The 13058-nt window shown below is 42.0% G+C and overlaps 1 protein-coding gene across 1 annotated transcript in view; it reads left to right on the top strand.

Moving 5' to 3' along the window:
* The first annotated feature begins 205 nt into the window (after nt 1-205).
* rexo1 (REX1, RNA exonuclease 1 homolog) overlaps nt 206-13058 on the top strand; it is a 100163-nt gene continuing 87310 nt past the window's right edge. Inside the window, exon 1 of the mRNA XM_078555913.1 lies at nt 206-613. Within this exon, the coding sequence (XP_078412039.1) occupies nt 439-613 (175 nt within the window). The 5' untranslated portion in view covers nt 206-438. The remainder of the gene's footprint in view (nt 614-13058) is intronic.

The following is a 13058-nucleotide window of genomic DNA, read 5'->3' as shown; positions in this document are numbered from 1 at the left end:
GTGGTTTGCGGGAGCTTGCTGTGTGCAAATTGATTCCAACATTTTACAGCAGTGACTTTAGAGTAAGTACTACACCGGTTGTAAAATGCTCTGGGGTGGGGGGCGTCCAGTGGTGGTGACAGGTGCTATATAAATGCAATTTCTGTTCTTTACCACCCCCCGCCCTCCCCTCGCGAAACGTGCGCTGAGGGCGGGAGGTCTCGCTGACGTCACAGGCTGGAAGGAACCAAGATGGCGGCGGCTGGCGGGGGGCGGGCGGAGCTGAGGGAGTGAGAGAGGCCCACTCGGGGGTTGAAGGCCGCTCCACCCACCCTCCCTATCCGGCTTCGTGTTGTACACCAACCCCCACCCCCCAACCACCCTTCCCCTCCCAAAACAAAACCCCATTACTCTCTCGGGGATTATGCCTTGTCCCCGAGGCCGGGGCCCGAGTGCAGAATGCTGCGTTCCACCGAGTTTTTCCGCAGCATCGAGTGTCCGTTTTACGGTGGCGGCTCCGGCTCCTCCTCCACCTCCACCTCCTGTAACCGGCCTTATTGTCACTTCAGGCACCGCAGCCAGAAGCCCAGGGAGAAGCCGGAGGGAGACGGGCAGCCTCTAGCAGCCGACGGAGGTGAGTGGGCAGGGGGGAGGGGGAGAGTGCGTCCGGATGGCCTGTGTCCTTATCGGGGAAGTGGAGGGTCTCCATTGAACCCTCTAACCCGGGGGCTCACTCCATGGGGCTTGGGCTCATTATATTTTGGGGGGTGGGGGGTGTGGGGAAGGGTCTTCAAGTCTTGTGTTGTCGATGGTGTGTCTGAAGCGGATTATGTAATTGAATTTCCCCTTGTTTTGGGGGGGGGGGAGTGGGGGAGGGGAGGGACTTCCTCCTTGTAACTCTTTCGAGTACATTCACAGTTCTTGACTTTTTTTTTCCGGGAGTGGGACATGAACCCACAACCTTCTGACTCAAAGGCAATAGTTTTTTTTAAGGTGTCAAGCCAAGCCAGGCCAGCCAGTTTCCATCGTTCACTCCAACGACAAAACAAGAGTGAATTTATATCACCAGGTCAATTTGTGTGGTCACCTGAGATACCCTGTGTTTCTGTTTTGTGTAACTGATGCTGTGACTGGCTCTGCTTAGGTTAAAAGGGGCGTGACACGTTTCTCAGAAAAAAATGTATGAAATGTCCATGTAACTTGACCTCAAATATATATCCTTTTTATAATCAATATTTTCTCATGGCTAAATATTTTGGCTGGCTGCTAAGCTAATGATGTGATCAACATTATGCTCCACAATAGCAATATGGGTGGGTGGGGAGCAGTGCTATGAATCTGGAAAGGAAGCAGTGGCCTCCAGCTTTCTTACAGCTCTAATTATAAAGCCTGGAGAACTGATCAACCATTATTGGGTCAGTTGTACGTTTAGACAAAGTTCAAGGAAAAGTGTATCTTTGATGTACAGTACAGTAAATTTAGATAATTCTGCCTGAGGTACATCAGTTTTTTTTTTACAGATATTTCAAGTACACTATTTCATACAGCAATAATTAAAAGAGCATAAAGAGATATACACTTTCCTGACAGCAATAATGTTTAAAGCTCAGAAGGTGACTATTCAGCTGTTTGCCAGAGTATTTTGAAACAAACCCCATAACCTTGAATATTCCCCTGCTTCAAATATTTTTCTCATCAAAAAATGGAATGATCTCTACCTGTACTCCTTTCTGTGACAAAGCATTCCATGCGTCAACAGTTCAGTGTAAAGAAATTTCTCAAAACTTCAGTGCATTTATTTTGTAACTGTTTTAAATTGATAGTCCTTCATCACAGGATAACCTTTCACTGTTCACTCCATCAAAACCCTTTTTAACTTTAAAAACCATCATTACATCATCTTTTACTTTCTTTGAAACAAATGCAAATGACCCCAGTATCTCAAGTCTCTCTTCAGAACTACAGTTTCTCATGTAAGGTGCCATTTTAATGAATCTACTCACCATATCCCATAGCTTTAATGCCTATTCTATAACGATGCATCCAAAACTCGACTGTGATTCCAACTATAGCCTTGTACAAATTTACCTTTACTACTTTGGCCTTGTTCACTACCTTCCTATTTAAAAAACCATTAACATTTGCCTGTTTATTTTCAAGCTGTATTTATCCCCTGCAGAATCACAGAATCTCTCAGTGCAGAAGAGGCCCTTCGGCCCATCGAGTGCACCAACACATGAGAAACACCTGACCTACCTACCTAATCCCATTTATCAGCACTTGGCCCATAGCCTTGAATTTCAAGAAATAATGTATTTGAGTCCCTGCTCCTTTACCGCCTTTTGCATCTTACAATTGAGTATATATTCTAATTCCTTTTTCTTTATTAAAGGCATTGCACACAGTTCCCTACATTAAATTTTATCTATGATCTGTTTGCTGTTGCCCTCCTGAAGGCTTTTACAATCCACTTTACTGCTTGCCTTTTGCCATACTGTGCCATTGGTAACTTTTGATATTGTTCTCCCAATACTCCAATCTAAATCATCTAATTGTGTACAAACAAAAAATAAATGCCATATTGCTTTATGGCTCTGGAACTTCCAATCTTTCTCCAACCTAATCAGCACCTGTTGACTTAACTTTTTTGTCCATTAACAAACTCTCTATTCATTTGACATTTCCTGATATGCCGTACACCTGAGTGTTTTGTAAAGTGAGCCACTTTATGGAATGCCCTTGAAATTCCATATGCAGTGCATTTACTCGTTTTGCCTTAATCCAATTCGTCACTTCTTCAAGAAATTCTGTTAAATTTGTCAAACACATCCTTTCCATTAAAAAAACTATGCCGACGGTTCTTGGTTAACCTCTGTACCTCAAAGTTAACTTTAAGTTTTTCTTCCAAGCGTTACTGGAATACCCAAGTCCTTTATTACATGTGTAGAGTCTGATTTTCTTTCATCACTTCCTGAGCATTGCATCTTGCTGAAAGCATTCGACATTTGTTCTTGGCTGAGGCGATGCTCTTTTGTGGTATGCTAGAAAATGTGCGTACACCACAAGTGTCGGTCTTCTCAATTTATTTGCAAGTGTATACTTGGAACTGAAGGGCCAAACGGAGAAATAAGTGAAAAAATATTTTTCAAAACTTACAGGAAACTAGAAAGCTTTGGTTAAGTGTCAGCCAATGCTCAGTGGTGGCAGTTTTGTCTCTATAAGGAGATTGAGAGTTCAAGCCCCACTCCAGACATTTAGCCAAATAATATACGTGGACACTTCAGTGTAGTATTGAGGGTGTGCTGCTCTGCTGGTGCCGTGCATCAGATTCAATATTCAATTGAGATGCAGTCTGTCCTTTCAGCTGGATATGAAACATCACGTTCTTTTGTTGTCTTGGCCAATATATATCTCTGAACCATCTTGAGGTTGTGAAAGGCACAATGTAAATGTAATTTCTTTCTTTAGTTGAGACCTTCTGAAAACATACTTTGTGTTATGCGCTTGATGATAAAGCTGCTACATATTAAAATTGACCTATATTTGGCGATACAAATAGTAACTGCGTCTGATCACAAAGTTGCCAGAATCTTAAATGCATACTGTGTGGCTAGTGTTGCAGGAGGTTGCAGAATTTGTTTTAATATCTTGGTCATTTTATTTATGCACTTCATAGAATCACAGAGCACAGAGGGAGGCTATTAGACCCATCGTGTCCGTGCTGGAACTTAGCCCCAATCCCTGTGACCCAGAAGTTTTTTTTTCCTTCCAACTTCCTTTTGAAATTTGCTGTTGAATCAGCTTCCATCACCTTTTCAATCAGATCATATTAACTTGCTGTGTTTTTAAAAAAAAATTCTCTTCATCTCTCCCTGTTTCTTTTGTCATTTATCTTAAATCTGTTTCATCTGGTTACAAACTTTTGTGCCTGTGGAAACAGTTTCTCCCTGTCAGCTCTATAAAAACCCATTGTAATTTTGAGCACCTTTATTAAATTTCCCCATAATGGTCTCTGCTCTAAGAACAGTTATCGCAGTTCCTTTAGTCTCTTCACATAATGTAACTCTCTAAGCCATGATACTGTTCTAGTAGCTCTCCACTCCATCCTTTCCAAAGTCATGACATCTTCCTAAAGTATTGTGTCCAGAACTGGATCCAATACTTAGGCCTGAGTAGTGATTTTATAAAGGTTTACCATGGCTTCCTTGCTTTTTTTAATCTATGCCTCTATTTATAAAGCCAAAGATCCCGTATGCTTTTCTAACAGTCTTTTTGTCTACTTCATCCACCTCCAAAGATTTGTGTAAGTGAACCCCAGGCCTTTCTGTTCCTGTGCCCATCTTAAAATTGTAATGTTTAGTTTATATTGCCTCCCCTCATTTTTGGTTCCAAAATGCATCACTTCATACTTCTCTGCATTAAATTTCATCTGCCATCTGTCTGCCATATTCACCGGTATCTGACCTCCTGAAGTCTGCTGCTATGCTCTTAACTTGAAAACGTAGTAAACAGGTTTGTGTCATGTGCAAACTTTGGAATGATGCTCCTCTGCCCAAACCCAGGTCATCAATATATATCGAAAAGTGCGGTGGTCCTACCACCAACCCTGGGGTCACCACTATATACTTCTATCCAATCTGAAAAACAGCAATCACTACCACTGTCTACTTTCTGTCTCAGTCAGTTTTGTATCCATGCTGCCACTACCTCTTTAATCCCATAGATTTGTTAGCAAAATTGAAGCCTATTATGTAGCACCCTATCAAGTGTTTTTTGCAAGTCCATATACACATCAACTGCATTACCTTCATCAATCCCCTCTGCTAGTCACACAAACTCCTTTTTCCCTCTGGCACCACTCCCACATCCAAGGTGCATTGAAAGATTGTGATTAAAGCAGCCTTTATTTCTAACCTTGCTTCCTTCAGCAACCTGGGACTTGGGTGACTTTTTTACTTTTGGGTGCTGCCAACTGTTCCTCTTTTACTGTTTCTATCCTGTCCAATTTCGATACTACTTCCTTTCCTGCTTTGTGAAGAGAGTTGCAATGTCTTCATTTTGTATCTCGTCTGTTGCCTCCTTTTTGGTTCCTAATTGGACCCAGCCTTTCTTTGACTATCCTTTTATAATTATATGTTTATTGACCAAAAACTTAACTGGAGTAGCCATATAAATATTGTAGTAACAAAAGCAATTCAGAAGATGGGAATTCTGCAGCTAGTAACTCATCTTCCGACTCCCCAAAACCTGTCCACCATCTACAAGGCACAAGTCAGGAGTGTGATGGAATACTCCCCACTTGCCTGATTGAGTGCAGCTTCGGCAATGCTCAAGAAGCTCAACACCATCTACAACAAAGCAGCCCAGTTTATCAGCACCTTAAACATTCACTCCCTATACCACCAGCACACACTGGTGGACCGTGTCCACTATCTATATGACACAGCAACTCACCCTTTGACAGCATGTGCTAAATCGGCAACCATCTGCAAGGAAAAGGGCAGCAGGTGCATGGGAACGCCATCACTTGCAGGTTTATTGTGCAAAAAATATACTTTATTCATAAAATATCCAAAAGAACATTACAAAATGTTTGAAAATGGCCATCTCAAAGCACAGTGATATTGAAATTTTCTACATCAGTCATGTTGCACTCTGAGGTGCTTCAGTACAATAAAAGGAACATTACAAACATTTCAAAATGGTTATTACAGGAAGTGCAATAATATTCAGACCTCTCCAACAAACTAGACACCATTCTGATTGGAAACTATATTGCTGTTCCTTCACTGCTGGGTCAAAACCTGGAATCCCCTCCCTACCATCACTGGGTGTACCTACACAACTGCAGCAGTTCAAGAAGGCAGCTCACTCCACCTTGAGGACAGTTGGGAGTGGCAAGAAATGCTGGCTTTGCCAGTGATGGTCACATCTTGTGAGTGAATAAGAAAAAGAGCTTCACTGTTCTCTTTGATGTCATCTGCTAATCTTTTCTTGTAGCCTCTCTCCGACACTTTTACTTTCTTTTTCGGTTCTCTGTGTGTTCTGTGTTCAGCTTGATTCTGTACCTTATTGTGAGCCTGACAATTAGCATTGGCCTCCTTTTTCTGTTTCTCTCTATCTTTAATCACCTAGTTCTAGCTTTGGATGCCTTTCCCTTTTTTCTCTTTTATACGTACCAAGACTTTACCCGAACTATCTTCTCTTTGAAGGATCGACCTCTTCTCCCCCCCCCCGCGCGCTCGACCATTCCTGCATGAACAGAAATTTAAAAGCGAATGAAATGGAGATCTCAACAATACACGATAAATTTTAAATTGGGTAAGAAAGCATTACCACAAAGAACCAGAAGTACAACAGGAATTGGGGGGAAAAAAAACACTCAAAGATTTGGAAATGGAGCACTAACACAATGATGTTCCTTCTAAGTTCTGTTCTCAATCTTGCCAAAGCTGGGAAGTTACTTGCCCAGGGCTGGTGTAGACTGGAATTTTTTTGAATCTCAAAAAACAGCCACAAGCTTTTACAGCCTGCACAAAGCAAAGTTCCATAAGGAAAGCAAGTGGAGGGAGCTCAAACAGATCTACGCACTATTACGCAAACTTTGTTCATATCCATTAAATAGTAATTGTTTTACAAGTAAATTGAAATTTCCAATGCATAAAGCATTTCTCCCTTCATTCTCACACCAGTCACTTTGATTATTTCATCTGGTGTAAAGAAAGAAATACGTTTACATTTTATAGTACCTTTCATAATTTCAAGATGCCCTAAAGCATTTTGTAGCTATTGAAGTCCTTTTGACGTGTTGTCACTATATTGCAAAGCAGAGAAATGCGTAAGTTAGCTTCAGATTTAATGCCAACCACATTTTTGGAGCAGGTATCAACAATTACTCAAATATTAGTTTTTGACAAAGACATGAGGTCAAAATGCAGCTGACTGAAATAATGTTTCCCTTTCTCCAAAGTTATTCTGATGGTAACCCACAGTCCCCCCCGCCCGCCCCCACCCCACCGCCCCCCATCTTGGTGAATAGATACTGTGCACAGTTTGGTCTCTACATTAGAAAAGAATCTGAGGCACTGCAGAAGGTACAAAAATGGATTCCAGGGATGATACTAGAAATGAGGGGTTACACCCATTAAGAAAGGATGAACAGGCTAGGGCTCTTTAGGAAAGAGAAGCCTAAGAAGTGACCTGATGGGGGTCTTTAAGATTATGAAAGGGTTTGATAGGATAGATGTAGAGATGATGATTCCACTTGTGGGGAGACCAAATCTGGAGGCCACAAATATAGTATATTCATGAATAAATCCAAAAACATGCCAGAGAAACTTCTTTACTGGAAGAGTAGTTAGAATGTGGATCTTGATACCACTGAGTGGCTGAGATGAATAGCACAGACGCAGTTAAGAAGAAGCTAGATTAATAAATGAAGGAAAAAGGAATATAAGTTTGTGCTAATATGGGTGGGAGAATGATTTGTGGAACATAAACACACGTGGACAAGTTAGGCTGAATTACCTGTTTCTGTGCTGTACATTCTATGTAATGCAGATGAAGTTGTAGACCAGATATTACAATGCTATATCTTTAAACAAAATACTTTGATTCTCAAGTTTCCCTTTTAATCATTCATGATATAAATGCTTTCACATTTTGCTGAAAAAAAAATTAGGGGACCACGTGACCTTTATACCAGAGATGCTATTGCGTCAATGTAACTGTGCTTCTTCTCATGATTACTAATAAACATTACAGTTTGCACATGGGATCTATATAGAGTGTTTATGAAGGCCTTGTGCACTGTTAAACTTTAACTTTGGATTTACATATATCTGCAAATAACATATGAAAGCATTTAAAACGTTTTTTGGTAATGTAATGACTTCAACTCTGCTAGCCTTGACACACAGTTCACCTTTTTTTTTCTACCATTGCTATTTTAATCTGAAATAAAGATTCCTGGATCACTGGGACTGTTTCTGGGGAAGGTGGGACCTGTACAAGCGGGACGGTCTACATCTGAACCAGAGCGGGACTAACATCCTTGCGGGCAGGTTTGCTGGTGTTGTTGGGAGGAGTTTAAACTAATTCGGCAGGGGGAGGGGACACAGAATGTTAGCAGAATAGGGACACTTCATAATACAGTAAAACAATCAAGTCAGAGGGACTACAGCTGCATTAAGTTTCAAGGGAGTAAGGCAAGGCTGGATGGCCTCTACTTTAATGCATTTTAGTGATTGCGACCACAACATGGTACCATTTAAGCTTGTTATGGACAAAGAAATAGACAAGTTGCAAAAAAATGTTTTGGATTGGGACAGAGCGGATTTTAGTAAAATAAGGCAGGATCTGGCCAAGGTAGACTGGGAACAGCTACTTGAGGGGAAATCTACAGAAGAGCAGTGGGGGGCGTTCAAAAAGGAAATGTGGAGGATACAGGCTCAACATGTTCCCTTTAGGGTGATAGGAAGGAATAACAAGCCCAGAGAACCATGGATGACCAGAGATATTCAAGAAACGATGAGAAGGAAAAGAGAGGCTTTTAGCAGGTACAAGGAGAGCAAATCAGCAGAGGCATTAGTGGAGATCAGAAAGTGCAGAGTGGAGCCTAAGAAAGCAATTAGGAGAGCAAAGAGGGGATATGAGAAAGCTCTGGTTGGTAAAAGTAGGGAAAATCCCAAGATATTCTATAAGTATATCAATGGGGAGAGAGGATAACCAGGGAAAGAGTAGGGCCCATTAGGGACCAAGGGGGAAATCTATGGGTGGAGCCAGAGGACATCGGTAGAGTGTTGAATGAATACTTCACATCTGTCTTCACCCAAGAGAATGAGGATGAAGGTATGGAACTCTGGGAGAGAGACTGCCAGGTTCTTAAGCAAATTGATATAGGGAGTGACAAGGTATTGGAGGTGTTGGCAGGCTTAAAAGTGGACAGATCTCTAGGTCTGGATGATTTGCGTCCCAGACTGCTGAGGAAGGCAAGGGAGGAGATCGCAGGGGCTCTGACCCAAATTTTTTATTCCTCTCTGGCCACGGGGGAGGCGGCAGAGGACTGGAGAACAGCTAATGTGGTTCCATTATTTAAGAAGGGTTGTAGAGATGAGCCAGGGAACTACAGACCAGTGAGTCGCACGTCAGTGGTAGGGAAACTATTGGAGAAAATTCTGAAGGAGAGAATCTATCTCCACTTGGAGAGGCAAGGTTTGATCAGGGATAGTCAGCATGGCTTTGTCAGAGGGAGGTCATGCCTAACAAATTTGATTGAATTTTTTGAGGAGGTGACCAGGTGTGTAGATGAGGGTAGTGCAGTTGATGTAGTTTATATGGATTTCAGCAAAGCCTTTGACAAGGTCCCACATGGGAGACTTATAAAGATTGCAAATGCACATGGGATACAGGGTAAATTGATGAGGTGGATTCAAAATTGGCTTAGTTGTAGGAGACAGAGGGTGATGACAGAAGGCTGCTTTAGTGACTGGAAGCCAGTGTCCAGTGGCGTACCACAGGGATCTGTGCTGGGTCCCCTATTATTTATCATTTATATAAATGACATAGATGACTATGTGGGGGGTAGGATTAGTAAGTTTGCAGATGACACAAAGATTGGCTGGGTGGTTAACAGTGAGGCTGAGTGTCTTGGGCTACAGGAAGATGTAGACGGGGTGATCAAATGGGCAGATAAGTGGCAGATGGGATTTAACCCTGAAAAGTGTGAGGTGATACACTTTGGAAGGAGTAATTTGACGAGGAAGTATTTAATGAATGGCATGATACTAGGAAGCTCTGAGGAACAAAGGGACCTTGGCGTGTGTTTCCGTACACCTCTGAAGGCGGAGGGGCAAGTTAGTGGGGTGGTAAAAAAGGCATATGGGACACTTGCCTTTATCAATCGAGGCATAGATTACAGAAGTAGGGAGGTCATGTTGGAGTTGTATAGAACCTTGGTGAGCCACAGCTGGAGTACTGTGTGCAGTTCTGGTCGCCACATTATAGGGAGGATGTGATTGCACTGGAGGGGGTGCAGAGGAGATTCACCAGGATGTTGCCTGGGATGAAACATTTAAGTTATGAAGAGAGGTTGGATAGACTTGGGTTGTTTTCGTTGGAGCAGAGAAGACTGAGGGGTGACCCATCGAGATGTACAAGATTATGAGGGGCATGGACAGGGTGGATGGGGAGCAGCTGTTCCCATTAGTTGAAGGGTCAGTCACGAGGGGACACAAGTTCAAGGTGAGGGGCAGGAGGTTTAGGGAGGATTTGAGGAAAAACTCTTTTACCCAGAGGGTGGTGACGGTCCGGAATGCGCTGCCTGGGAGGGTGGTGGAGGCGGGTTGCCTCACATCCTTTAAAAAGTACCTGGATGAGCACTTGGCACGTCGTAACATTCAAGGCTATGGGCCAAGTGCTGGTAAATGGGATTAGGTAGGTAGGTCAGGTGTTTCTCACGTGTCGGTGCAGACTCGATGGGCCGAAGGGCCTCTTCTGCACTGTGTTTCTGTGATTCTGTGAAAGTGAAAAAAGCAGTATTACAGTATAGATAACATTAACATTAAAAGAGCCTTTGAATTGTACTTTCATATGCCAATTGCAGATTGCTTCCATGGAAAAGGATGTTGTGTTTGAGGATTTAAAAGCAGCATCTATTTAATTAGAGTTAAGGAGCTGTTATACTGCTAGGTATATACTGTAGAGCATCAATTTATTAATCTTCCCCTCTTGAGATCTTGACATTGGTATCTCCGTATATGACCTTGCTGAAACCAGTTAACACAGCTCAGATTAGGAATTGCACCTGTTACCATTTGGCCTGTATGATACAGTTGTGTTGTGATTATCAGCCTAGCTTTTGGAGAATCTTGTAATTTTTTTAATATAAAATTTCATGTGAACATTACATCTTAAGTTGTCACGCAATAGTTAAAATTGCACTTGTTTTGTTATCTGGTGCTGGATTTTGAAAATCTGAGATTACTGTCAAAAACAATGCATGTTTAGAAACAAATAGTGAAACGTGGACAGTTTTCTGAAGTGTTGTCTGATCATTCTAATTTTAGCATTTTACTTCATGTTGAACTGTTTGAACCCCCCTTTGCTAAAAGAAGACAATGCTTCAATCAGGTAGTCAGATTTGCCCATCACCTAGGTTTGATCAGAACCATCAGTTGCGACTGTGTGCATAGTGGGTGAGAATCATCACTTGTCAACTGGGCTGATTCCTAGGTCAATGTTTCTTCTGAAAGAAATTTGGATAACTTATCAACAACGAAGACAAAGGGTTGGAAATATTCAGCAGGTCTGGCAGCATCTGTGGAGAGAGAAACAGAGTTAACGTTTTAGGTCAATGACCTTTCATCCTGAAACTCTCCACAGATGCTGCCAGATCTGAGTATTTCTGGCATTTTCTCTCTTTACTTCAGGTCTCCAACAGTATTTTGCTCTTGTACAACTTATCTGTACCTAATTGGAGAACATCAGAACAACAAGCAAATTTGTGATTACACAGAAAATGGAATGGGAGGGAGAATACCTGAAAAAATATTGTAACACATTTAACTTTTTGTAGTTAAAATTGCAGAGGCACTCTTTAAAGGAAAATTACATTCTCAAGGTTTTCTGCCTGTACAGCTATTTCAGTCCTACTTTGGAGTTTGAAATTCTGAAGGACATTAAAAATAAGTGAATTTTATACAGCAGTTTCAGCTCAGTGAATCTTATACTTGCATATATCTTGCTGACAAAAGTTTGCATATTGTGGGTATATTTTTTGTACAATTTTATCTCCTGTGGTGTTGCTCAGAGACAAATGTTTCTTTTCCTGTTTGTTTCCCACATACCTCCCCTCTTTCATTTTTTTCTCTCCTTTTTGTTTCCCTTACTCCATGTCTTTTGCATGCTTTCTGTTATTGAGGAGGCTGTCTCTGGTGCTATATGTTAGACCTCATTAATATGATGGGAAGATTTTCTTTGACTATTTCTAATGAAATCTTGAATGTTCTTGAAGAATTTGTTTTGCAATTTTGATTACAAACCTGAAACTTTTAGTTTGTTACAGATACATAAAAACTGGAGAAAATATTGCAACCCATTGTTGTTTCTGTGCACGTTTTGTCCTTGAGTCCAATTACCGCTTTCTTATCTTTTCTTCACTTTCACATTCTGTTTGCCTCATTCTCTGTCTTTCTTTACATTTCTACCTGTCTGCACCCTCACATGGACCTAAGCCAGACTTTGGCTCCGACTCAGAATTGCAGTAGGAGTCCCACTTGGAGGGATGTGTGACATTGTTTCTTTTTATTTTTGCCAATATGACCCATGCGCCTTCATTCTCTTCTTGTGCAGAACTGAGTGGGTAGATTGGTAGATGCTTGGGGCTGGGAGGGAATAGGTGGGGTGGCTGGGTCTGAAAAATAATGGTAATAATAGAATCTGATATTAGCCAGTACTTGAGTAGTTTATAAGCCCCCTAACAATGGTTATACTGTTGGACAGAGCATTAAGCAATTAATTATTGGAGCTTGCAACAATATAATGCATTAGTTGCTGGTTGTCCTATAGACCGGAGCAATCAAATTGGCAAAGGTGGTCCGTTAGATGAGTTTGTAGAATGCTCCAGGAAACCGTCACAAAAGCAACAGGTTATGGAACCAACTGGGGATAAAGCTAGAAACAGAGTTAACATTTCGAGTCTTTATGACCCTTCTTCAGAACTAAAGAGTAGAAATGTGATGAAATTTATACTGTTGGTGGGTGGGTTGGGGGGGAGGGGGGGAGGGCGGGCAGGTGAAGCTGGATAGAAGATCCTTCGCCATTTCTGCCAACTCCAGCACGATGCCACCACCAATCACATCCCCCCCACCCCCATCAACATTCCGTAGGGACTGTTCCCTCTGGGGCACCCTGGTCCATTCCTCCATCACCCCCAACACCCCATCCCCTTCCCACAGCACCTTCCCATGCAATTGCAGAAGGTGCAGCACCTGCTCCTTTACCTCCTCACTGTCCAAGGGCCCAAACACTCCTTTCAGGTGCTTCACTTGCAGCTTCTTCAATTTGGTCTACTGCATTCG

The sequence above is a fragment of the Cetorhinus maximus genome, chromosome 13 (assembly GCF_964194155.1).
Source record: "Cetorhinus maximus chromosome 13, sCetMax3.hap1.1, whole genome shotgun sequence".
NCBI lineage: Eukaryota > Metazoa > Chordata > Chondrichthyes > Lamniformes > Cetorhinidae > Cetorhinus > Cetorhinus maximus.
This window is presented reverse-complemented; position numbering and strand designations above follow the sequence as displayed.